We start from the raw sequence: 25448 nt of genomic DNA, 5'->3' as shown, positions 1-25448 counted from the left end.
CACTGATCATAGTTTTGCAGGAACCTCATGCTTTTTCCAAGACCAGAGTACAACTTCAGTTGTGTTTAATCACAAGCTCTCTTTTCTCTCATTTGCTTTTAAATAGCATTCACCTGAGCAACAACAGCTGCTTGTATATAAATCTTAAGCTATAGTTTACTGTCTTTTATTGTATGCAGCTGGCGAAGATTAGCAGCTCTGTATGACCATCCTCTCTATAGAAGTTCATACAGAATCTGATTTTTTGATCCCTTTTCTTGGTATGGTTCTCTCTGTTCTGTTCTGCTTATGTCAGTCATTAGGTAACTCATGCAATACGACCATTTGATGGAGAGACTGAAAATGTGATTGGTGGTTTTGAGACACAAATGAATGTTTTCCTTACATGAGTAAAAGCATTTTGTGTTCTTGTGACATTTTGTATATGTTGCTGAAGCCCAAACAAAACCAAAGCAATTATTCTTCTAAATCCCCTTGCATCATCTAAAGTATTTCCTGTATGTTGTCCATTATGGGTGAGGAGGAGAAGCACAGAGAGATTAATAGGTTCATTTAGAACTGCCCAGAATCATTTTTGCTGAATTAGGTTTAATACTTGTCACTCTAGTTTCCCATTTGCTCTGTCCCCAGCCATATGGTTATAAATTGTTCTCAGTAGCATTCTTCTGTCCATATGTTACAGGAATGGTGCCAGCCCTTTTTGCAGATGATGAAAAAGACACCATACTAAGTCAGATTGGAGACGAAGCTATTAAAGCTGGTGTGAACCCAGCTAAACAGAGCGTCTGGCAATATTTTGTAAACAAATGTACAAGCAACCTTCATATTGTCCTGGGAATGTCCCCAGTTGGGGACAGTCTGAGAACGTGGTGCAGAAATTTCCCAGGTATCAATTATATACACTGCTTCATCCCTTCCCTGTCAAACACAGGTTTGTAGGCAAGACAAAATCTCCAGCAGACTGCCACAGCTAAAGCGAAGCGGAGCAGGTTTAATGATTACACATTTGCATGATGTTTTCCAGTTAAGTGCCATGTATCAGTGGATATTATTGGCTAACGTTTAGCAGATCAGTTCATTTTCCAGCTGAACTGCTAGAAATCAATTAGTCATCCTCACTGAAGTGGAAGTATGCAGACTGCCTATGTGTGCAGCCTCTCCTCTATAGATTACAGAAGAATGTGACATATTAAATCATTAGGATATGGTGGTAAAAGAAACATTTTTGTATCCAAAGCTAAAAGAACAGTGGGTTAAGAAGGACACAACTAAGAGAAAAACCACCTGGGCTTGGTGGATGCTACTGCAGAACAGGTGGCTGAAAGATGTCCTAAAAGGACTGAGGAGACTCACAAATTGAGGTGTACTGGTGGGAATCCCAGTGTGGGCTTCAAAATATCTAGTTGTTGCTCTTGAGTGCATCCTATGGAATGGTATAGCCTAAAGAATAGTTCAACAGGTTTAGCTGGACACAGATGCAATGCTGATTATTTACTATCAAGGTGGAGGTACTGGCTTTGTGGTAATTATTGTTCCTAAGTAGGAGCCAAATAAGACTGAACCTGAGAATTCTTGATACAAACAAAGTTAAACTTAGGGCTGTCTGGCAGATTAAGATGTAGCTTTTCAAAGAAACTTTTCAGGCAACACTAAGGCAACACTATGCTTTTATTTTAAGGTCTTGTCAACAATACTGGTATTGACTGGTTCTTGCCCTGGCCCCCCCAAGCTTTGTATGCAGTTGCAAAATCCTTTGTTGGTAAGTAAGATGTCAGTATTTTAACCCATTAATCCTTGGATAAGCCTAAGAAATATATTCTTTACTTTGACTTTATTGTAGATGTTATCTTGCTTTCCTGTTGTGGATACTACCATAGATCTACAAGGATGATGCAATATCCCAGTAAACAAAAATGTTTTTGTTTGCCAGTTTCTTACTCAAATAGGTTTAGAAGAAATGGCTAAGATTCAAGCCCCTAACTCTGTAGATGATGTTACCTGGCTATCAGGATGCCTTTGTTCTCTTCTGAGCTCTATCTTGGCCTTGCTTCTTGTCCCAGGAAGCAGATTTTTAAGCCTGGCTTCAATGTACATTAGAGAAAGAAGATGGTAATTGGCCTACTATTAAAAAAATAAGTATATTAAGAATATGCCAATTGTAAAATAAATAAATGAAATATTAAAAAAATTACATATGGATTGCTATATAATACATGTATTTGTTTTATTTTATTTTTATTCTGACTAATTTTAGGAAGTAACACACGCATTCCAGCAGAGAGCTCCAAGATGGTGGTTGAGCACATGGTCATGGTGCATGAATCCGTAGGCATTTTCAGCAAGAGGTTTCTGCAGAAATTAAGACGTAGTAACCATGTCACACCAAAGAATTACCTTGACTTTATCCATACGTATCCAAAATTACTTGAGGAGAAAAATGAGTTCATTTTAGGTAAGACTGTGGATGTTTTCTCCTTTTTAGTAAGTGATTTAAATACTTAGGGGAAAAAAAAGGGGAAGAAAGGAAAAGTATAATGTGATGAAAATGGGTGTAGATCCCTAATGTTACCCACGTTATCCAAAAATGATGCTATCGATACCCAGTTTTGATGTTGGCTAACATCCTGGCCACATGTGATTGTTTGGATTCTGTCTAGTGCTGTGTTTACCCCAGATTCTTCTGTGAATGAATCTGAGCCAGGATTTCCAAACCAGACACTCTTCTGCTTGAGGAAGGGTGATTAGATCTGATGATAGTTCAGCCTAAGCCAAGGTTTGACATTCTTCCTCAAACAGCAGTTGTTAATCATACTTCTGTGAGTACTGAGGTATGCAAAGAGCATCAGATATCAACAGTGCAGTAGTGAAAGCAAGTAGAGGTGCAGGGCCACTTCTTGGCAACGCGGGTGACTTTAATGCTGGGGGAGGCTTACGAAATAAAAAATCTTTCACAGCGATTTTCCTGTCATAACTGAGGTTGTTCTGTTGCAAAGTGCACCTATAAGCATGTCTACCTTCTGTGACATTGTCTACTGCTGTGCAATAATACCAAGGAGTCACTAATATTTCTCACTTTTTTTCCTTTCCAGCACAATGCAAACGGCTGGAGAGGGGCCTGGATAAACTGAAGGATGCGAGTGTGCAGTTGGCTGAGCTGAACAAGAAACTCGCAGAGCAAAAGATCGTGCTAGCAGAAAAATCAGCTGCTTGTGAGGCTTTGTTAAAAGAGATTTCAGCAAACACAGAAGTAGGTAAGTAGTTTACAACTGCTGAAGTGTCCCTCAGGCTAAGCAAGGCTTGCATAGTCTGTGTTGGGTTGGAAGCTACTTTGAGAGCTTCAGATGCTTTTAGAGATGACCCTTTTGTTCTGCCTGTGCTGATGTAGGATCTTTCTAGAAGAGTAGGTCCTGCATTCTAACCAGATTGACATATTTCCTATATGTTTGGTCTACTTTACTTTGTGTACCTCAATACTATGCTCTCCAGCCCTTGTCTTCCCTTCATAAGGTATAAGGAGTAAAGTGGGAAAGAGGCATCAGCAAGAAAGGGATCTTCTGTTTCAGAAACGCTTTTAGAAGGAAATCAGAGGGAAGCACAGTGTGAAGAGAGATTATCTATGCTTTGTGTGGAATGCTAATGGTATTCCCATCCTGGTGATGGATGGAGCCCTGTAAACACTGGCAAGCTAGAAATAAGAGGGTACTGATTTGGTGTAATTCCTGATTTTGAGCCAAAAGCACGTAGTACATGTTCTGCAAGCAAATTTGAATAATCTACTTACCGTCCTGCTTTTACAATTTGTAGCTGAAGTGAAGAAAAAACTGGCTGAAGAAAAAGCTGCAGAGATACAGGAACAGAATAAGATTATTGCTATGGAGAAAAAGGCTGCTGAGACAGCTCTGGCTGAAGTCATGCCTATTTTAGAAGCTGCCAAACTGGAGCTGCAGAAGCTTGACAAGTCTGATGTTACTGAGATCAGGTAGTTCATTTAGATGTACAATAGCATAAATGCTTGGAAATTCATGGAGAGACCATTTTAGAGTCAGCCTTATTTCCTCATGGGCACAGCGTGTGGGTTATGATCAGGACAGCAGCTTCCCAGGTGCAGATGTCACAACAGAATCGTTTGATTCCTAGCCTAGAATGTCTCCTCCTGTTCTTTCTATTTTCAGCGCTGCTTTGATAGCATGAAAATGTTCTTTTCTGCTGAATTGCTTCTATTACTGTTTTTATAATACATTTTGTATTTGGGGACAGGTATGAAATTGCATGCAGTCCTTGGCTCTCCCCAAAATAGTAAGAGCTTTTCATTCCCTGTCACACTTGTCTGGTTTCTTTTCTCTGGTAGATCTCTGGATTCTTTTGGTTCTATGCCTCCCAGTGAACAGCTGCTTGATTGCACGAGGGAGAAATATGGATCACTGTTTTAGGCCTTTCACTGCTGAAATTCCTTAGTCTCTTACTGATCAATTGTTTGAATACAACAACCAGTTTTGAGCTCTCATCTAGCTAATTATTTCTTGTTTTGGCTGGATTATATCTTTCATTTTGTTTAAAACGTCTTATTTAATAGCTGTTGTTACATTTCATTAGCAGTCTTGATGGGAAGCACAGATCTAGCATCGTATTTTGTTTCCTCCATTGTCTTCTTCACTTGTTTCCTAGATCCTTTGCAAAACCCCCTAAACAGGTGCAAGCTGTTTTGGAATGTGTTCTTATAATGAGGGGGTACAAAGAATTAAACTGGAAGACAGCCAAAGGAATGATGTCAGAGGCCAATTTCCTGCGATCCCTGATGGAATTGGATTTTGATGGCATTACTTACAGCCAAGTGAAATCTGTTCGAGGTAAAGTATTGACCAACGGGGATGTAGCTCAGTGGTAGAGCGCATGCTTTGCATGTATGAGGCCCCGGGTTCAATCCCCGGCATCTCCACTTTTGGAGCTCAGTCTTAAATATCTGTCAGTGACACCGACAGTGCAGGTTTGGCACCAAGCTGTGGGGCGTCGCTTCCAGCTCCGAGGGCGCTGCGTTTCTATGTGCTGTGATTCCATCAGCTGTAGCTGGAATGAAGGCAGCCCTGGTTCACATCCGTGTCCATGGCAATGCTCCCAGCCGTGTCCATGGCAATGCTGCCAGGGCTGTTCGGGAGGGTGAGATTTCCCTTGTGCTAAGGGACAGCACTATCTGTGTTGCTGCCGATGTCGCTCTTTTGGGGAATTGGATTTTTCAGAGTGCAGAGGCCTTCTGCTCTGTGTTACAGCCAGTCCTCGTACACTTCGGTTTGGAGCAGGCAAGAAGCAAGCAGGACAGTGGAGCAGGCCTGCTGTTCTGCCTTTGGATATTCAGAAAGCAGCACTATGATCTTGATCATCATGTGGCAATTGAGATGTGATTTGTACACAGTGAGAAGAAGATAAGCTGTATATAAAACTGATGAGTCAAGCTTTGCAGATGATCACAAGGATGTGATCTGGAGTATTCCCATTAAGAGTTGAACTTTGCACTTTTAACAAAATGGTATCCGACTGCTGTAGAGAAAGCAAACCATGACCATGAGGCATGCTGGAAAACTGAATGTGCTACCTTTTTTTTTTTTTTTTTTTTTGAGTAGGAACTTGAGAAATCACTAGCAGTATTGTTGTATGGTTACAGCCCAGTGCCTTCATCGTAAGTTCGGAATCTTTTCTATTCTGACAAACGATTCATATGATCTGTTACAGAACTGCTCAATATTGCTGTACGGAAGCCTTATTTCTCTAAAGATTGCTGCACTGTAACTTGGCTCACTTGCAATATCTTTGTCCATTTAGCTGTGTTGAAGAGTCTTAATACCACCTTCACTGAAATGGAACTTGTTAGCAGAGCTGGCCTGGGAATGCTGAAGTTTGTTGAAGCGGTGATGAGCTACTGTGATGTAGTTAGAGAAGTCAAGCCAAAGAGAGAGAAGGTACAGTGCGTGAATTCAGACTCTGAGGAGGATGAAACATGAATCATCAGAAAGATAACACTTGGCGATTTCATAGCGTGAAGTCTCTGAAGTGCTTCAGAAGAGGTGTTTAGAAATATTGCAGCATGGGTGAGGAATGTGCGATTATGTGCTGTGTCTGTTGTGCTGTCATGCTGTGGTATGGCTTCCAATCCACTCTAGTGCTGGGAGGAGGTGAGAGAAATGGGGCCAGGTGGAATTTGATAGTCTAACATGCTCAAAAAAGCAGTTTTTAGCTGTCTACTGAAAACATGCTTGAAAGCACGTGACATTTGGACAGAGCAGAGCTCTGTCACACATCCATGCCCCTTGAGTGCAGACCTTTTAATTAAATTTTTTTAGAAAGACTGGGACCTTAGCTGTGTTATGAAAGGAAATCTGAGGACACTGGGAAAATTTCTAACAGAAAATCTGTTTACGTGCAGCTGACTACTGATAAAGTATATTCACTAGGTGGTGGGCCTGACTATTTTTAAGGTCTTAAGGTCACTGTTATTAAGCAGACAAACCTCCTTTTTTTGTCTGGGATGATAGTCCTGCTGACCTCTGATGCTGGCAGGACTGCTTACATGCTTGTTATAGCTTATGTGGTGAGAACTCTGCTTTAGGAAGTTTGCCTGCTTTGTAACTGCAGTTTCAGACCATGAGGTAAATGCTTAGGATGGGGAGAGGCGGATGAGGAATGATGGCAGTTATTTTGGTTTACGCCATTTATTACCATGATGCTTTAAAATACACAAGATAGCCAGAAGGAAGAACTTGAGATTTCTCTCCAAAACCCCTCTTTTCTCTGATAATACTCTTTATATTTTCCTTCATAATATAGGTGGCAAGGCTAGAACGGAACTATTACTTAAGTAAGAGGGAACTGGAAAAGATAAACGCAGAGCTATCTACAATTCAGGCTGAGCTTAAAGCTTTGGGGGACAAATACCAGGAGGCAATAAAAGAAAAGCAACAGTTACAAGAAGAAGCAGAGATTATGCAGAGAAGACTGGAAGCTGCTGACAAGCTCATCTTTGGCTTGAGATCTGAGAACAAGAGGTAAGCGTAGATTCAAAGAAGAATGTTCTTGACCTCAGAAGATCGTATGCCAGGAATAAAATCTTTCAAACTGAGATATTTTTGGAAATGTCTTTCTCTGATTTTTCTTTTCCCTGCTGCTAGGGGTTAATATGCATTCTAAATAATATTCATTAGATCTTGAAAAGTAGTAATAATGATTTTTAATGCAGGACAAAAAGGTTTACTAAGGTTAAAAGGAAGATGGTTCAATCCTACTCAGTGTCATCACAACGACTGACAGTAAATGTTGTGGTTGTCTTTCTCAATCAGTAGACAAAGTAGCAGCAGTTGGAAAAGAATCCCCACCCCCTGTTACAGATTCACCCAGGATCCCCTTATTTTTCTGTCAGGTGGGCAAAGGAACTAGAGGACCTCAAAATGCGAAAGGTGAAGTTGCTTGGAGATTGTCTACTCTGTGCTGCCTTTCTGAGCTATGAAGGAGCATTCAGCTGGGAGTTTCGTAATGAGATGATTTATCAAGTGTGGCAAGAAGACATTCTTTCACGAGAGATTCCTCTCAGCCAGCCTTTTAAGTTAGAAAGCCTCCTGACTAATGAGGTGGAGGTTAGCAGGTATGTCCAGTCAAGAAGTTAGTGACTACTGTATGTGAAATCATGAAGTGGGAGTCTGAATCTGTAGCACAGAATTGGCATTGTGCATTGAAGTGTAGGTGGAAAGACCGTTTTACTTCATGCCACGAAGGTGGCAAGGAGACAGTGATTTTCCTGGTAGACAGAGGCTATTTGTTATAACAAACCATTGCTCTTTATAATACAAGGGCATTCACTGAACCTATATGCATACCTTTTTATTAATTATCTGTAGTATGTATTCCACCCAAGGCTTAATAGCAGTCTTTTCATTCACTTCAGTAAATTTGCAATTAAACCTATAACCAAGTAACCCAAATTTCAGCTGCTGTGTGAGTCCTCAAATGCAAATGCAGCAGTCTGAGTTTTGAGTAGTGTAGTTAAAATGTCTCAATGAGTCAGTCTGAGTTTTGGCACTGCTCTTGCAATCACATACGCTGTATGTTTGCCTTGTGTTTCTAATGGTACGCACAAAGGATTGCATGGTTTTATGGACTACTGAAGTTATCTGCTCTCCCATCAAGTTTTTGTTCCAGTTTGGTCTTTGCTTCCTAGGTGGGTTTCCCAAGGATTGCCTCCGGATGAGCTCTCCATCCAGAATGGCATTCTGACAACATATGCAAGCCGTTTCCCACTCTGTATTGATCCACAACAACAGGCTTTAAATTGGATTAAGAAGAAAGAAGAAAAAAATAACCTGAGGGTAAAGATAAACAATGATTTCACCTTTTGGGGACTGATGGTTTTTTGGGATGTTGGCCAGCCTCAGTGCAAGCAAAATAGTGTAATCAAAAGGGTGTGTTGCTTGTGTTTATTCTCAGCTCCAGGATGGAATTTCATGTAGGACAATGTCACAGTCAGAAGCATAGTCGGAAGATGTTTTTATATCTTTCCATTATTCTCTTGCAGATGGCTTCCTTCAATGACCCAGATTTCCTTAAACAACTAGAACTTGCCATAAAGTATGGAAGTCCTTTCTTGCTGCATGGTGTTGATGAATACATTGATGCTGTGATAGACAATGTCTTAGAGAAGAATATCAAAGTTGCACAGGGGCGAAAATTCATTGTGCTGGGTGACAAAGAGGTTGACTATGACAGCAATTTTAGGTTGTACCTGAACACCAAATTAGCAAACCCAAAGTATTCTCCTGCTGTATTTGGGAAAGCTATGGTTATCAATTATACAGGTAAGCAGTGTGTGTCTATTAACAAAATAGTCATTATGCTGTTTGGGGCCTGGGTGGTTATCTGAAACAACAAACTTTACCATTTAAGAGTCTCCCTAATACTTATCATCTGATTTAATATAAAATTCTTCTCACTTCTCTCTCTTAATCTGAAACACAAGCGAAGATCTAGTCTTATACCTGTCAGGCTGGGATGCATTGGTACAATTCATATACAGTTATTATCCAGGCCGCTTCGTTGCCTTGCTGTAGTTTTATGAGATGATCAAGGTGAAATGAGTTGTCTTAAAAAGCTATCCTTGTTCTTTTAAGAAAGGCTGTGTTCTGTGTTTTATCTCTAGTTACGCTGAAGGGCCTCGAGGATCAATTGCTCAGTGTTATTACGGGTTTTGAAAGAAGGGAATTGGAAGAACAGAGAGAACAACTCATCCAGGAGACGAGTGACAATAAGAACTTACTGAAAGATCTGGAAGACTCTCTCCTTCGGGAACTGACATCTTCCACAGGAAACATGTTGGACAACATAGACTTGGTGCAAACCATGGAGGAGACAAAATCCAAAGCTACTGAGGTACCAGCTGGTTGTTAGTTTCAATTTTTTTTTTGGTAGGATATGTACTTATGGAATCTCTTCTTTCTTTCTCATTGTGTTTCATTTTCTCTCATGAGGACTCTTCATTCCTTTCAGCCTAGTTCTTAGCTTCCAGAATGAACGTGTTGTATCTTTCAGTTTTGAGCACTATTTGTTTTGCATCAGAGAACATAGTCCAATTTTCAGGAAAGTCATTATTAGGACCAAAGTAATAGTTGTTCACAGTTTTAAAACAAAGAGTAGGTGATGTATTTCTTTCAGCTCTGGAACAATCTTTGTCTTGTATCATATTGGATCTGAAATGGAATTTCAAGTTATTTGTTGCTCAGGGAAGGTGTAGGGTATCTGTCCTTGGAGGCTTACAGGCCTTAGCTGGGCAAAGGCACAGATGACATGACCTAGTGGTGGCAGTAGTCCTGTTTTGGACAAAAAATTGAAGTAAATAACTCCAGAGGGTCTTTCCCATACTGTTTCTATGATCCTGTGCTAATCTCTGCCCTTAATTTCCATAAATACTCGGAGTGGGACTCATTTATTCTAACCTATGATTTTTGAAATTCATACTTCTTTAGGTTTTCTCGCCCAGATTCCCTACATAGTAAACAGTGAGAGGCAGGCAGTGGGAGGGCACAATTCTTTTGACTTAATTCAGGTGTCTCCAATTGAACGGGGACTGTGCTTCAGCACTCAGCAGTGTCTTTTCCTCTCCACAAGCTATAGAGCCTTATCTTTGTACAGAGTCCTAAGAGAAATTTAATGTATTTAAAGCATTTAAAGATGAATGACTTGCATTTTTACACAAATACGGTCTTCTTAAAAGTAGGCTAACATGTGAACATTACTAGTCTTCAGTGTCTTGCCTCCTCGTGTTTGTGTGCTTTTAATGCATGCTGTTAATTGCAGTATTTTTACATCCTGTATGTTCATCATTGTTGTTTCAAAATAGCTTAGTACACTGATTATATTTGTATATTAATATGTCAGTGCATTAATTAGACCTGTATAAAATCAATGACTGGCAGGTGATCGAGAAACTTCATCTGGCTGCGACAACGGCGGCGGATATTGATCAGCTTCGAGACGGCTACAGACCAGCTGCCAGGAGGGGGGCCATTTTGTTCTCCGTTTTGTCTGAAATGGCAGTGGTCAACATCATGTACCAGTACTCCCTGGTCTCCTTCTTAGAGGTTTTTCGACTCTCTCTTCGGAAATCCATGCCCAGTCCTATTCTTCCCAAGAGGTTAAAAAACATTGTGGACATGTTGACTTTCAACACCTATAACTACGGCTGCACAGGTGAGTGCAGTTTAATGACAGGTGAGTGCAGTTTAATGACAAGCTGATGCTCTGCTGTTCACCAGCTTTCAGCTGGTTTGCAGTAGAGAGGCAAATTATCAAACAATAACAAATTCACTGATATTGAGTTTTCAGCATAGTTCCTGGCTTACAATCACTCCCTTCTATCTGAAGTATGCATATTGCAACTGAATTAAATAAAACCTTTCTTAATCCAATTGCAAACGGCTAATTGCAGATACGGATCTTACATTCCTGGGTATTTCTCACAGGTGCCATTTTGACAAACTTGTACTCGGTCTGTAGTTCTGTAAGCCTGATCCAAACCCCTGTCTTCACTCACCTTGATCTTTGTGGGGTGACCAGGTGCAGGATGTAGATTTAAAACTCGTGGGGCTGGAGCAGATTTTTGAAAATGTTGTCCTTTTAACATAGGCTTGTTTGAGAAGCACAAGTTATTGTTCTCCTTTAATATGACTGTGAAGATAGAGCAAGCTGATGGCAGAGTTCCCCATGAAGAACTTGACTTCTTTTTAAAAGGTAATGTGAATATATTTGTATGGAAATATATATGTGGTGATAGCTAGAAGATCCTTCCAAGATAGATTTTGACTGAGGATGATTCGTGATAAATGCTAGCACATGAAGTCAGCTGAAATATGTTGTTTTACATGAGTTGTGGATTTTGCTATTGGTATTTTTTCACTTTGTTAAACAGTGAAGAGGTGAATCTCTTTTCTCTATAAATGCTGACAAATCTTGTGTTAGCTACAGATAATGAGAATGTTACCTGAGGAAGTAATCTCTAGTTATTTTCTAGCTACTTATAAGTAGAAATGCGTGCAAAGATACAACATTGGCTTTTGCAGGCCCTTGTAAAATGCTATGTTTACTTCAGCAGACCAGTTTAATCTCACAGTGCTTCCAGAAACAAATTTCCAAACGGTTTCTCTGTGTGGTGGGACTGTATGTGTGGTCATGTACCAGAGAATTTATGACACGGGCATTCACTTCAGTTTCTCAATGTGACTAGGCAATATTTCCCTGGAGAAGAGTGCACGAAAGAAACCGTATGCTTGGCTTCCAGATCAAGGCTGGGAAGACCTAATTCGCTTGTCTGAACTATTTCCTGAGCAATTTGAATCTCTTCCAGATGATGTGGAAAAAAATCCAGATGTATGGAAAAATGTACGTGCTTTTCTGCAATGCTATTCTCTTTCCTTGTTTTTCTTCTGGTATTAAATGTTCAAGTATGATGCAGTGTGCCATAGAACTCTGTAGGAGGCATGTCACCACTGGTGCTTTCTGTCAAGGCATTGCTTTTCTTCTTGAACTGAGTGATTGGCTTATTTGCAGAAGAATTAGGGTTCTTGTTATGAAATAACCACCCCCCCAAATCTTCTGTGCTGTACTGTACGTGTTTTATTTTCCAGTCATATGCCTTTGAGTTCTTTGCCCTGTTCAGTCAGTGGAATTTTTGCTGTTGATTTCAACAGTCAGTATTTCACTGTTGTTATTGTACTGCTACATCACATGAGGGCTGCTCTGACAGCAGTGCCTCCTCCCACAACACCAGAGGTGGACAGTGGTGGTGTGGCAGTAGAGGCTGAACCTTCCTCCCAGTGCTTTGTACTCAGAAAGCTGAAACTTTTTAAATTTCTTGGCAGTGAATTGACTTTCTTCTTTGTTTCTCTTGTGTCGAATTGTTTTTGCTTTTCCTAGTAATTTCATTGATAGATCCACTTGATCGATCTGCATTGTCTCCCACCTTTTCTTGCCAGTGGTATGATACAGATGCTCTGGAGCAGATGCCATTCCCCATGCACTACCAAAACAGTCTCACAAACTTTCAGAAACTCCTCCTCCTGCGGTGTTTCCGAGTGGACCGAGTGTATCGGGCAGTGACAGACTATGTGACACTGACCATGAGTGAGAAGTGAGTCGCTCTTGTTTCAAATGTAAATGGTTTGTGCATTTCTCCTACACAGTGGAGCATCTGTTTTCTCTGTATTATTTCCATGTGCAGTCTGAAATAATGTTGGTGTCTGTATTAAAGCCGTCTTTTACACAACAAAATTGATACGTTTTTTGTAGAGCAGCTCACTGTGCTTCTTTTCCTACCAGATATGTGCAGCCCCCCGTGATCAGCTTTGAAGCTGTCTTTGAGCAGAGCAGTCCTTACTCACCAGTTGTCTTTATCTTAAGTCCTGGCTGTGATCCCATTAGTGACCTCATGAAACTGGCTGAGAGGACAGGCTTTGGAGGGGATAGACTCAAATTCCTAGCCATGGGACAAGGCCAAGAACAGGTAACTTCAGTGGGAGGGTTGGGACGTTCTGTGGGCGCTGAGTTGGCATGTGAATTGCAAATCATGCTTTTACTGTCATGAGCTTGTCCAAATTTCTTTTCTGAAGGCCATTGAAAATGAAGTTAATTTGTGCTTTGGAAATAGAATACAATTTGCCAAACTAGAAATAATGCTTTTATGTAATGTGCATTTGGTTGCTAGGTTGCTTTTATGGCTTTTATGTTCAGCTGTTAAAAAGTAGTTGAGCTGAAAAGAAGTTGCTCTGTAGCCTTTCAAAGTAAGGACAGGGGTTGATCTGAAGTCACAGTGTTAGAAAAACATGTTCTGCTGCTCTTTCTGTCTTTCCTGTAGGTTTTTTTTTTGTTTTATTATGGACCCTTAGGCTGAAACATCCACAGCTTAGCAACTGCTGAATTTGCTGTGATTTCAGACAGTGGAAGAACTCTGAGAAGCTTCATTTAGATCTCCCCTTGTTAGACTCTCATCACCATCCTTTTCTGGGCCATGTACACTACTTCAGTGTCTTGAAGTGTTTCAGCAATCTACATGACTTTAATTTCAAAAGGGATTAATGAAAAAACAGCAACTGTTTGTGATATTGGTGCAATTCCATTTGCAGGGAAGAGTGTTCTATTATAACTAAAAGACTGGGTATGTTTGCTGGCAAGAAGAAATCTCCTGCATTGACCCTGAGAGTTGGTTTGCTTTCATGTTAAGGGGAGTGTTCCTCACAGACCATTCTTTTTGTCTCATAAGATTGCCCTGCAGATGCTGGAGAACGTGGTGGTCAGAGGAGAGTGGCTGATGTTGCAGAACTGTCACCTTTTGGTGAGGTGGCTTATCACTCTGGAAAAGGCCCTGGAGAAAATCACAAATCCTCACCCAGACTTTCGCCTCTGGCTGACTACAGACCCAACTGAGGGCTTCCCCATTGGGATTCTGCAGAAGTCACTGAAGGTGCTGTGTGGAAGCCCAGGGGCAGGGCATGTCCTGTGTGCTCAGCAAAGCAGGCTGATTTGGGGAGGAGTGGGACCTGAATGCAGCATGTTGACTTGGGCTGTGTACAAGCTTTTTGTTTTCATTGTCCAGATAGGTTTTTCATCATCTTGTTTATTTTCTGGTGATTATTTTTTCCTTTGGATAACAGCTGTTAAGCAATTTTTTTTTTTTTTTTCTGGGGCTGTTTTAGAATAGAGCTTTGAGAGTAAACCTGGAGATGTGACAAATACTCTTTACATTCATTCAAATGCTGTCACAGATACAGTATATCCGAGAGCCAGAAATAGTCCTGTCACTCCTGGTGCAGAGCTGAGGTCTGTCTAGCGTGGCTGTAGTGTCAGTGGAGCAGACACTGTAATAGGATAATGATTTCCAGTTGCTACTTCAGGCTGCAGCATTTATCACAAGCAAGCTGAGCTGATTATTTCGAAGGCACAAGCCATGATGCAGTTCTAGTTTTCTACTGTGTGACTGCTTTACTTCTGCTGTGGTGAACCAGTCCGTAAATGTAATAACTTTATTTCATAGAGTAGATGGCAGTGGTGTATCAGATCCACCCAGTACGTGCTCTGCTTTATCACTGGTAGCTCTGGACTGTTCACCTCAGCACTGCTTCTTGCCTCAGTGGGGAGAAGTGAGCACAAACATATTTCTGATTTAAGATTGCACACATGCACTTTCTAGGTCAAACCACAGGCAGCATGGTTTTACAGCACTTTGACAATGCTGCCAGGAAGCTGACCCTGCTTTCATTTGATAATTAGTAATGTCATGTTAAAGACTTAAGCCATCTTAATGTTGTGGTATGTAGGACACAGCAAAATATGTAAATTACTAGTAATTTTTCAGTAGATTAAATCAAAAAGTATGATAAGCCATTAATCTTTCCAATAAATAGCTATTTCTAAAATAATACCAGATTTCTCTTCACATCTCTGCTAACCTTGATAAAAGATCAGGTGCATATCTTTACATACAAAAAAGTCCCATATTGGCATGAATTTAGAAGGCTGATCAGTTTTTTAGGCTTGCATTGTATAACTTTGCATGATACACTTACTGCTTGTTTTCCTGATGCTATTCAGTAACTGATGGTGTCCCTGATTATTGTGACAGGTTGTAACAGAACCACCAAATGGTCTGAAACTGAATATGCGAGCCACCTACTTCAGGATTCCCAAAGAGGCCTTGGAGCAGTGCCCACATCCTGCCTTCAAATCCTTGGTCTATGTGCTGGCATTTTTCCATGCCGTGGTTCAGGAGAGGAGGAAGTTTGGGAAGGTTGGCTGGAACGTACCGTATGATTTTAATGAATCTGATTTCCAGGTAAGAAAATAATGACAACGGCTCTTATGTTCTTGAGTTGCTCAAATTACTTTTGAAAACACATAATCTATCCAGCTTCAATCCTTTCTTGTAATATAATTTATATTAACTCTTCTTTGTTGTTGCTGTGGTCTCATGTAGATTCACGATCTTCTATAATGTCAATTGTGATCACACTAAGGCCACAGAACTTAATGAGATTCTCAGTCATTTATGTTTGTATTTATATATGTTGTTTACATAAATGCATTTATTTAATAGCCCTCCATAGGGGTTTCTTTCCTTAACAAGATGTACGCTTTCTATTTCACTTTGTTGAGGAAGAAACTATTGTTAGTTTTCAAACAAGAACTGTGTTAAGTAAAATCATGGATGTGTGTAGCTGATTTTTGAATCTTGTCTTGTTTTAACATCTTTATTAGGTCTGCATGGAAATTCTTCACACATACTTGACAAAAGCTTTCCAGCAAAATGATGATAAAATCCCCTGGAGCAGCCTCAAGTATCTTATTGGTGAGGTGAGCACCTACACTGTCACTAAATAATCCCTGAGCCGTGTCATAACATAGAGGTGGTTCAGAATCTCTTCTGGGCAGTCCTGAAACTCCTGAGCAAGTCACTTACCCTCACTGCCTCAATAAACAGGGGCCACTGTGTTTAACTGTACAAGAGGGGAGTGATGATGCTTAATTCTGAGAGAGCCTTTGGGATCCTCTGAGGAAAGGCACTGAACAGCACAACTTTACAGTACTGTTAGTGCAGTGGACCGTGACTGATGTGAGAGCTGTACAAACAGGTATTTCCAAAGCATGTTGTCCTTGCTGTGTGCTGTGTAGCAGCTGGCCGGTTCAAAGTAGCTGCTGCCACACAAAATCTTACAGGAAATTGTTATTATTTGGCAGCATTTAATCACAGCTGATCCTGAGCTGCTACTGAGGAAGTTACTGTTGCGTGTATATAAATACATCACCAAGATTGGCTATTAGGAGTTGCCCAGAACAGCTTCCCTTGAGAAGGAGCTAGAGGAAGCCTTGAAGGGAGACAGCATTATACTCACACTATGCAGCCACTGCAATAGCAAAATGCTTTGGACCTTTCAGTGTTTGTTCTTTTTTTTGTTAAACTCTATTTGCTGCCTCAAAAGTGGTATATAATTAGTGTAATTATGTCTAGGTCATGTATGGCGGCCGTGCCATTGACAGCTTTGATCGTCGCATTCTGACTGTCTATATGGATGAGTACCTTGGTGATTTCATATTTGACACATTCCAAACATTTCATTTTTATAAAAATGATGAGGTTGATTATAGGATTCCACAAGGGACGGTAAAAGATGACTTTGTTGGTAAGCAATGCTTTCTCTTAGGTAAATTAGCAATAAATAAAAGAACTCTACTTGCTCTATATGTGCTCTGCTGGCTGTAGCATAATGTATGCATCACTATGAGGTGTGCTTTGTGTTGCAGTGGCAATAGAATGTCTGCCCCTCGCCAACACTCCAGAAGTATTTGGTCTTCATGCCAATGCTGAGATCGGGTATTACACACAGGCAGTTCGTGGTATATGGTCTCATCTTCTTGAACTGCAGCCTCAAACAGGTACATCCACCACCACTTTGGACTGCAAATAGGAACTGACGAGGTGATGAACTGCACTGCAGGGATTGTGGTACCAAGTATGCTGCAGCCCCACTGCAGTCTGGGTCCTTTGGATTCCCACAGGCTGGCACTGAGGAGCTGCTGCTGCAGCACGGCTGGGCTCTGCCTGCCAGCACATGTAATGGCCTCACGGAGCAGAGGCAGCAAAGAACAGGGACTGAGAGGGAAGGAAAGCAACTGAGCTGCTGAGCCCAGGCAGCAGGGAGTAGTTCAGCATGTGCTCAGAGGAAGTGCTGGGCATGCAGGGAGGCTGCTGGTGCAAAGGTCAGTGCTGCACAGGGTGGGTAAAGAAGTGGGCGCCAGGCAGAGTCAGCCTTCAAAGTTCTCTTGTTAAAAATTAATAACAGAGGTGATACTTGTTCAGATTAGTCTCACTAAGCTGTTTTTGTTTCAGGTGAATCTGGTACAGGAGTTAGTCGAGATGAATATATTGCTCATGTTGCTAAGGATATAGAAAACAAAATACCAGAAGTATTTGATCTCAGCAAGATACGAAAACATTTGGGACTGGAGCTGCCCCCAACAACTGTGGTGCTGTTGCAGGAACTGGAACGTTTTAATAAACTCATCATTTGCATGGCAAAATCATTGGCTGAACTGCAGCGCGTACGTAGGAGCGTTGCTACTGCTGCTCACAGCAAGCAGCTGCAATCAGCTCAGGCTTTAATTGCCTCAGCTCTGGCACTCAGGACTGTCGCTGTCGTTCCAGGCGTTGGCTGGGGAAGTTGGAATGAGCAGTGAACTGGACGATGTGGCTCGGGCACTCTTCAATGGACAGATTCCTGGCATCTGGAGGCGGCTGGCCCCCGACACGCTAAAAACCCTTGGAAATTGGATTATTTTCTTCACAGATAGGTACAACCAGTACAGCACCTGGGTAAGTAAGTGAGGGACCCTAGAAAGCTCTTTCTGTGTCTGTTTTATACGCAGTGCAGATTAGTGATGGGGTACGGAAGTCATTGAAATTTCACTGCTTTACTTAATTTGAACTTATGCCAACCAGTCACCACCTAGAATGAGAATGAAGCCACTGGCTAACCTTTAAGATTGGTCTCTGAGCTGAGGAGGAGGTTTGGTGGGAGAACAGAGCAAGCACTGCAGGCTGTCTTCTGTTCCTGATTACAGGTTAATGACTGTGAACCAAAGGTGATGTGGCTCTCAGGCCTGCACATTCCAGAATCCTACCTGACAGCTCTTGTTCAAGCCACCTGCAGGAAAAACAGGTGGCCCCTGGATCACTCTACCCTGTACACCGAGGTGACCAAATACAGGACTGCAGAAGACATCACTGAAGGGCCTACACAAGGTAGGTGACTTTATGATTATTTGAGGGAAAAAAAAAAGGTTAATTGAGGCCGGAGGGGAGAAAGAGAAACTGCTTGGCCTGCTGAGTGGAATTAATTTGATTATACCTCTGCAGACAACGCATGCAGTCATGCCATTTAACAGTCCACGTGGTTACAAGCTGGGAATAGGCCAGGTTCAGGTTCCTGCTTTGCTGCTGAGCTGCTGTAAACTGAACGCTTCATTCTTTCTCCAGCTTTTTCACACACACGTTCAAGTATTTCTTCAACTTTGCTCTTTTCTCCATATGCATTTTCTTCATAAGGAAAATACTACTTCATCCTAGCAAATTCTTAAAGATACATCTACAGTGCAAATAATGTATGTAAACAAAAAGCTATGTATGTAAACGTACAGCTATGTGTTACTTACTATGTAAAGATATCCTTGAAGTTTTGATGGCTCGCAATGTTCTAATGACTAAATACAACACACACAGGATATATTGCCAGATTAGTATCTCTGAGTGTTAGACCTGACTGATGAAAACAGAGATGCTTTCCCCCTCCATTTCCAAACACAGCTTTCAGTTAATAACAAATCACTTTCTTTTCTGTATTTGCTAACATTCAAACCTCCACCTTTTGTTGGCATGATGTCACCATCAGAGTGACAAAGCTTGCTCAGAACTGGGCTGTTACACAAGCAAATAACTGGAAGAACAGCATCCACTGTAGGAAAGAAAGCTGCAAGAAAATCAGTATTTAGTCCTAATGCTGTTTATCATACATAATGTAGCTAAGCCAGTTTCAATTGGAAATTTGTCTTAAAGGCAGAGCTTGCAGCTAAGAACACCACAGGTCAGTGACATACCTCCCTGCAGGTGCAGTTTGTGAGTTCTGTCCTTACTGTGTAGGTGCTGAGGACAGGACAGCTGCTGCAGGAACAGTTGCCTTACACTGCCGTAGCAGCTTGATTTACACAAGATGTTACATTTCTGCCTTTGCAGGCTGCTTTGTTTCTGGCCTGTTTCTGGAAGGGGCAGACTGGGACACGGAGAACAGCTGCCTAACAAAAAGCAAGCCCGGGGTGCTGGTGGTGGAGTTACCCATCCTGAAGATAATACCCATTGAAGCACACAGGCTCAAACTCCAGGTACCTTTCCACTGGGGACAGGGATAGATTTGCCTATCAACTTCCTCCTATTTTAAATCTCAGTAGCTGCTAGTCCTTTTGCTCTTAGCACAAGCAGCGCCACTATTGCCTTCAGCGTGTAAAATGTGCAGCATAAAGTTTCTCCTCAGTCCTCAGAGCGAATTTCTGAAGACAACCATCTATTATAGAGACCCCTCTGGCTTCCAGTTTCATGCAGTGCTTGGAGAACCACTCAGTGCCTCTTTTCCTCTTTAGAACACCCTCCGGACACCGGTGTACACCACCTCCCAGAGAAGGAACGCCATGGGCGTTGGCCTTGTTTTTGAAGCTGATCTTTACACCACAAAGCACATTTCCCACTGGGTGCTTCAAGGCGTTTGTCTCACTTTGAATGCAGACTGACAGTTTGCAGTTAGGCACTGCATCATCCTCACAGCATCCCCTGTGTGAGAGAGGGGAAGAAAGAAAAAGAGGCAAAGACTGAGCCCCAAGGTGGGGTCCCATTAGGCACACCTGACTTCCAGTAGTACATTACAACTGTGAGCTAGTGGTATCAATAAACACTTCTAAAAATGAAGAGTTTTATCATTTGTATTTCCTCTTAGAAACACTTCAAACTGGTATGTGTGTGTGTGTGTATATATATACGTGTACATATATGTGTGTATATATATGGGAAAAATACATATATATATAGGAACAATGTAGTAAGGTAGCCTCGCAGACACAAAGACTAAGGTTTGGCTGTATGGTTGTAAGAAATGTTTTTAATTGCCCAAAGCATCACTTCTGCTAGGTTTGGAAGCGATGCCTTCCATCAGCATTGAACAAGTGGCAGGGTAGCTCACTCATACAACAGCCATAAAAATATGGCAACAACCACCAAAAAAACCCCCAAACCGAAAACACTGCTGGTAAATACAATACACTGAGCACTCCGGGACAACAAACTTTCTTTAGCCAATTTTCCAGGAACAGAGCTTTTGCCTGTCCCTCCCCACAGTTCAGGAAACAAATCCTAGCACACGGCTGGCAAGGCACGACGCTGACAAGCATTTCTTGGGCTTCTCAAACTAGCAAGTGCCTGAGCTGTGAGGGTGCACAGGGACAGGGCACAGGAAGCCTTCAGGTCAGTGGACATTCAAATCCTCTCTGACTGGGACCAACCCTGCTGTAAGTTAGCATGCTGCACAGGGAAGTTAGCAGTACCACAGGTAGAAGAACAGCTTTTTTCATCCTGTCAGTGCCTTTTTTGGGGGGGGAGGGGGGAGAAAGCTGACAGATAGTTACCCAAGGCTCCAGAGGAAAACACACCAACACACAGCTGCAGAAAAAAAGCTGGAGGGGCAAATTACAGCTGGCAAGGGGAAGGAAAGAGGGCAGGCAGGGATCCTTCATCAGCTTTTACAAAGGTTACGTGTTCCAAATTTTTGAAGGCACATCATAAGCTTAGCAGCATTTGGGAGCCGTTTTTTCTTGCTGGTCCTACTCAGAGGCTGCAGACAAGAGTGAAGCAGAGGCAAGCTGGAGGTGCTGATCAGAATTTAAGAAAAACTCCTTTCCAAAAATTACATACACAGCTCTCAGTATGCCTTTCTTTCCTAGAAAAAAGAACAAAAAGAAGAAACAAAAATCAAGTAGTCTAACAACAGATGCAGGGTCTACCTGTTGCTAGCTAGACAGGGGAACCAGGACAAGTACAAGGCAGGTGCATCCCAAGTGACTTGGATAGAAGTCAAGGATGCCAGGTTCTCCTCTTGTAAGAAGTGGGTAAGTCAGTTACATTTAAAACTGAGTACACACATTTTAGAGGCACAGCTCAGGCTTCTAAGCTGTTAGAAGTCAGAACTGACCATTGATACCCTGAATAAGTCTAAACTTTTCAAGAAAAAAAAACAAAACACAAAAAGCAATCTTTATAAAAAAAGTGCAGGTTAGAGCATAAAGAACCATTCTCATACAGGACAGTCGGGTACATTTTCTCCCTGAAAAAAAGGAGCTCTGAGCCAGTATGGAAGGTGCCACAAGTGCAGTGTACTCACTGACTAGTGTAAAATGTGCATTGAGGGCGTTCAGTTTAAAAAAACAAACAAAAACATGTTCATACTCCTTCTGAGAGGACCATTAACCATTGAAGACAGTGATTTTCCCATGTTTCTTCCTCATTTTTTACTTAAAGCCACAAACCGAGTTATTTAGGACTAAACAATACTTACTGGGACTCTCAGGACTTTGAGAAACTATGAACACAGTTCACAACTGAGAGCATTTGAAGGAAAAAAGTCCTTAGTTTGTTTTAAAGTGTATGTACAGCCCATGGATTTTCAATGCTACCGTGAGGAAGGCTTTATCATGAAAGTTAATGTTTGTGTATGAAGTGCTACATACACAGTGAAGACAAAAGAACCATTGCTATTTCAAATGCTAACAGCCAATACCTATTGCTGCAGGTTAATAGGCTTGTTTTCACTAATATTAATAACACAGCCTGCAGCATGTGCCTTTGTCCACACGTGTAGATACAATAAATGGAGCAGTGCTCAGAAGCAAGCAGTCAGGTACCCCTGATTTGGCCACAGCATTTAGTAGTTATATACCTTGCCATATGAACACAGTCCTAGTAGGTATCAATAGAGGAGGATAATCTATTAATGATGTATCTGGAAGAAGTTTGGCATGCATGGGGCATCGAAAGAAACTTTACTGCAGGTGCTATTTATCCTATGGGATCACAGTGCATAAACAGCGACAGAACAGGGCAGCAGTGATTTGACTCAAACAGTTCTGTCCGTCCCTGAGTGCTTTCTGACCACCTTGCTTCCGTTGACCTGATCCACCGCCAGCGTTTCAACCTCTGGCTGAGGCTGGGGGGGCGCAGCGTGGTGGATGCGATGCGCCACTCCGACGTGTGCCTTGTGCGGCTTCTCTCGTGCTGGGCTGTGCGATTCGCCGGCTGCTCGATCCGAAGCGATGGGTGGAATAACCAGCGGCCTCTCCTTAATGAGGTGGACCTCCGACGTTTCTCTGGCCAACAGAAACGGAGTGGGATCAGGCATGGCATCCACGTGCTCCCTTAGCAGCAGCTTCCGACTATCCGACCCTATTCTGTAGGCCTCTTCGAACTCCGGGTTGAGCGGTGTTGACAAACTCTTCTTCATTCTGCGCCGTGGAGTCTCAGGCAGTTTGTCTTTGGGAGGGGCTGGCTTATAGCTGGACAACACCGGACTGCCTGACGGGGTCCCCTCCGAAGTCCCACTTGAACTCATCAGCTTCTTCTTAGTAGCGTGCAGTTGAGAAGTTAAATAAGCGATCGTGCTTGCTCTCTGCTCTAGTTCACTGGACAGCATATTGAGCTTATGGCTTTTCATTTTCAACTCTTCCAAATACTTCTTTTCTCTTTCTTTAATGGTGTTTTCCAGCACCATTATCATTGCATTCTTTTGTTCAAGTTCTTTCAATAATTCATTGTTTTCAGCCTCTTTGGCTTTCAGCTGAGCTTCAAGATCTTCACACTTTCTTTTGAGTTCATCACTTCTTGAACTAATGCTTCCTAGAAGAACAGGAAAAGCAGAAGCATTTCCAAGTTAAGGATAGCCACTAAGAAAAATGCTGCAGCAGGGTTCTTTTTGGCATTCCAAAGCCATAGGAAGAGCCCAAAGACCAACCTCTGCCAATACTGTAGCAACTGCTTCATCTTCAGAAGCAGCAGGATGGCTTTTACTGGAAAAGGTGAGGGAGTTAGTGCCACTCACTATAGTTTAAAAGATGCTTCATGCATTGAGAAGAGGGATTACAGAAATTACTCTTGCAGAACTTGCTCCAGATTGGAGCTATCTTGCAAATTTTCTGGTCATTAAGAACTTCTCCCCCAGTTAATGCCAGGTGGCTGGTGAGCACGATGGAACAGCTGTCTCAGCTTACCAAGAGAGGCTGAAGCTTTAGCTTTGGCCATTCACAGATGGCTGAAGCCTGTGACTCTGGAAGCAGAGTGGGTTCTCCTTGCTGCTGTAGAAGTCTCTCTGGGGCTCAGGTGTCTGAGCCTGCCTGCCTTCTCTTCACAAGAACGCTACGCATCACTCAAGCTAGGGGATCTTGCACTGGTGAGGGCATGCCCTCAGGGACAGGCTGACCCCACCATAGGGTGATGTCTCTAGTTATTACAGCTGGACACTTTCACAGCTGCTCAGAAGAGATCTGCAGCCTGAATTTCTTCAATAAGAAGCCCATCTCCATCTTTTTAGGCCCATCTCCCTACCCTTTCCCCTCTGGGTTGTGGGTCCCCCCCCATTAGCCACGGAACCAGGCCTAACCAGCCTGTAAATATTTGACACTTATGACATTTACTTCATCAATAACAATGATTCTGAAAAGGAGAAAGCTACTCTTACACCATTTGAATTTATAGCCAACAATATCCCATATGCAAAGTATTCTCACCTACTTGTAACAGAGAAAATAAAACATTAAAAAACATGAGGCAATTTAATGTGAACATCAAAGAAAAATGCTATGTATTCCTTACCTGACAAGTCTGAACTCTTCACAGTCAGCTCATAGGTTAGGTCTGAGGGAAATAAATAGTTACTTTTTTTAGGACAGCAACATATAAGCCACTCAGTAAGCACATTTAAAATAACAGGAGATGCACTGCCAGTTGTCAAATCTTAAGCAACCAGAACAAGAAGGTAACAGGCTTTTATTTTTTAAAAATAATAAAAAAATCACTGCTTAACGATCACACTTGTCATGCCCCGAGATACATAAATCCAAAAGATACACTGTGATGGGCTCTACAGCAGTTCCCCCATCCTTGTGAGAAGAGGCAAGCAGCGACCCAGCACCCTGCCAGCTACCTGTGCAGTGCTGCTGCAGGCGCCGGATCTCGGCATGCAGGCCCTTCAGGGTGCTGGCGTGTTCTCTCTGGAGAAACAAGAGGTTCTTCTGGGCACTGTGCAGCTGATTCTCCAGGTTTGAAGTTGCCATCCTGGCATGCAGTTACTCTGCCAGTGAACAAGAGGTAGAATTGTATCAATGACTTCACTTGCAGATAGATATAAAGATCCTCACTCTGCAACCTGGTTCAAGAGAAACAGCTGAATTATACTGTTAATGAATTAATATGTAACCAAGCAAGTGCCTCAAAAGTGAAAGATTTTCCTGTTTCATGCTATTTCAATTGGAAGTACTCTCATTTCAGACAGCCTAATTTAACTGTAGGCCAGAGCAGCATAGGGAACTCATTTTTTTGGAGTTAACACATTTAAAGGATTAACTTCAGACAAAGTCACTAATCCTGTTATAAGATAAAAGTAGAATTCTGAGAAACCTGGCCATAATGCCTCTGTCTAGCTGGGGGTTTTCCATTTACCTCCGGGGATACAGGAATTAGAAACATCCCTGGACAATAACACAGGAGAAAGGACTAAATGGCACCGTCACTACAGAGAAATACAAAACAAGGGATCCTTAATGCAGCTGAGTGCAGCCAGCACACTGCACTGGGAGGAGAGCTCTCTGGCTGCTGCTGCCTGCTATTGCATTTCCTCACTGTGCTCCAGCCAGCATTAGTGCAGTCCCCACGCCACCAGAGCCTGGCATCCCACACAGGCTGCAGTGACACAGTGAGTAAGATGGGGGACAAGCAGAACATGTCATTTAAATAGTAAACTTGCAGAACGGGCAAGTTCTGGAGAGCCAGAGCGATGGGCAGCAGCACATAATGGATGGGAATCTCACAGCCATCGGGGGGAGAAATGCCATCCTCCCCAGGGCAGCACGCAGCACAGCAGCCTCTTCCCAGGAGCAGCAAGGACAGGTCTGTGGGAGCAGCCGGTGATACTGGAGTGCTGCCGGGAGTCACACCATCCAGCAAGGAGACAGGAGGCAATGCTGGGTTCAGCACAGCTGATGCTTTGCTTTGCCATGTCATTAATGAGGCCCTATTCGGTTATTTCAGTTATCTATGTTCTGTAAAAGCAGTTGCATTATTTAGATTA

The 25448-nt window shown here is 42.2% G+C and overlaps 2 protein-coding genes across 2 annotated transcripts in view; one reads left to right on the top strand and one right to left on the bottom strand.

The window, feature by feature from the left end:
• The window catches only part of DNAH10 (dynein axonemal heavy chain 10), a gene marked incomplete at both ends in the record, with an annotated part of 53944 nt that extends 34090 nt beyond the window's left edge, over positions 1 to 19854 (top strand). Inside the window, 27 exons of the mRNA XM_079543649.1 lie at positions 683 to 886; positions 1679 to 1759; positions 2255 to 2452; positions 3090 to 3251; positions 3805 to 3979; positions 4666 to 4847; positions 5815 to 5951; positions 6817 to 7034; positions 7406 to 7627; positions 8201 to 8348; positions 8555 to 8834; positions 9176 to 9405; positions 10449 to 10722; positions 11158 to 11262; positions 11756 to 11910; positions 12504 to 12658; positions 12847 to 13030; positions 13787 to 13987; positions 15146 to 15355; positions 15778 to 15873; positions 16529 to 16700; positions 16822 to 16953; positions 17408 to 17619; positions 17723 to 17890; positions 18139 to 18319; positions 19307 to 19452; positions 19708 to 19854. Of these exons, the coding sequence (XP_079399775.1) occupies positions 683 to 886; positions 1679 to 1759; positions 2255 to 2452; positions 3090 to 3251; positions 3805 to 3979; positions 4666 to 4847; positions 5815 to 5951; positions 6817 to 7034; positions 7406 to 7627; positions 8201 to 8348; positions 8555 to 8834; positions 9176 to 9405; positions 10449 to 10722; positions 11158 to 11262; positions 11756 to 11910; positions 12504 to 12658; positions 12847 to 13030; positions 13787 to 13987; positions 15146 to 15355; positions 15778 to 15873; positions 16529 to 16700; positions 16822 to 16953; positions 17408 to 17619; positions 17723 to 17890; positions 18139 to 18319; positions 19307 to 19452; positions 19708 to 19854 (4775 nt within the window). The remainder of the gene's footprint in view (positions 1 to 682; positions 887 to 1678; positions 1760 to 2254; positions 2453 to 3089; positions 3252 to 3804; positions 3980 to 4665; positions 4848 to 5814; positions 5952 to 6816; positions 7035 to 7405; positions 7628 to 8200; positions 8349 to 8554; positions 8835 to 9175; positions 9406 to 10448; positions 10723 to 11157; positions 11263 to 11755; positions 11911 to 12503; positions 12659 to 12846; positions 13031 to 13786; positions 13988 to 15145; positions 15356 to 15777; positions 15874 to 16528; positions 16701 to 16821; positions 16954 to 17407; positions 17620 to 17722; positions 17891 to 18138; positions 18320 to 19306; positions 19453 to 19707) is intronic.
• Positions 19855 to 22226: 2372 nt separating this feature from the next.
• Positions 22227 to 24435, bottom strand: CCDC92 (coiled-coil domain containing 92; the record flags this gene model as incomplete). The annotated part of the gene is made up of 3 exons (XM_079544022.1): positions 22227 to 23002; positions 23975 to 24016; positions 24306 to 24435. 3 exons carry the CDS (start codon positions 24433 to 24435, stop codon positions 22227 to 22229), a joined length of 948 nt encoding a protein of 315 aa, XP_079400148.1.
• Positions 24436 to 25448: the final 1013 nt, after the last annotated feature.

This window comes from Tetrao urogallus (genome assembly GCF_951394365.1).
Source record: "Tetrao urogallus genome assembly, chromosome: 17".
Taxonomy (NCBI): Eukaryota; Metazoa; Chordata; class Aves; order Galliformes; family Phasianidae; genus Tetrao; species Tetrao urogallus.
Note: the sequence above shows the minus strand (reverse complement) of the source record. Positions and strands in the feature narration are given on the sequence as shown.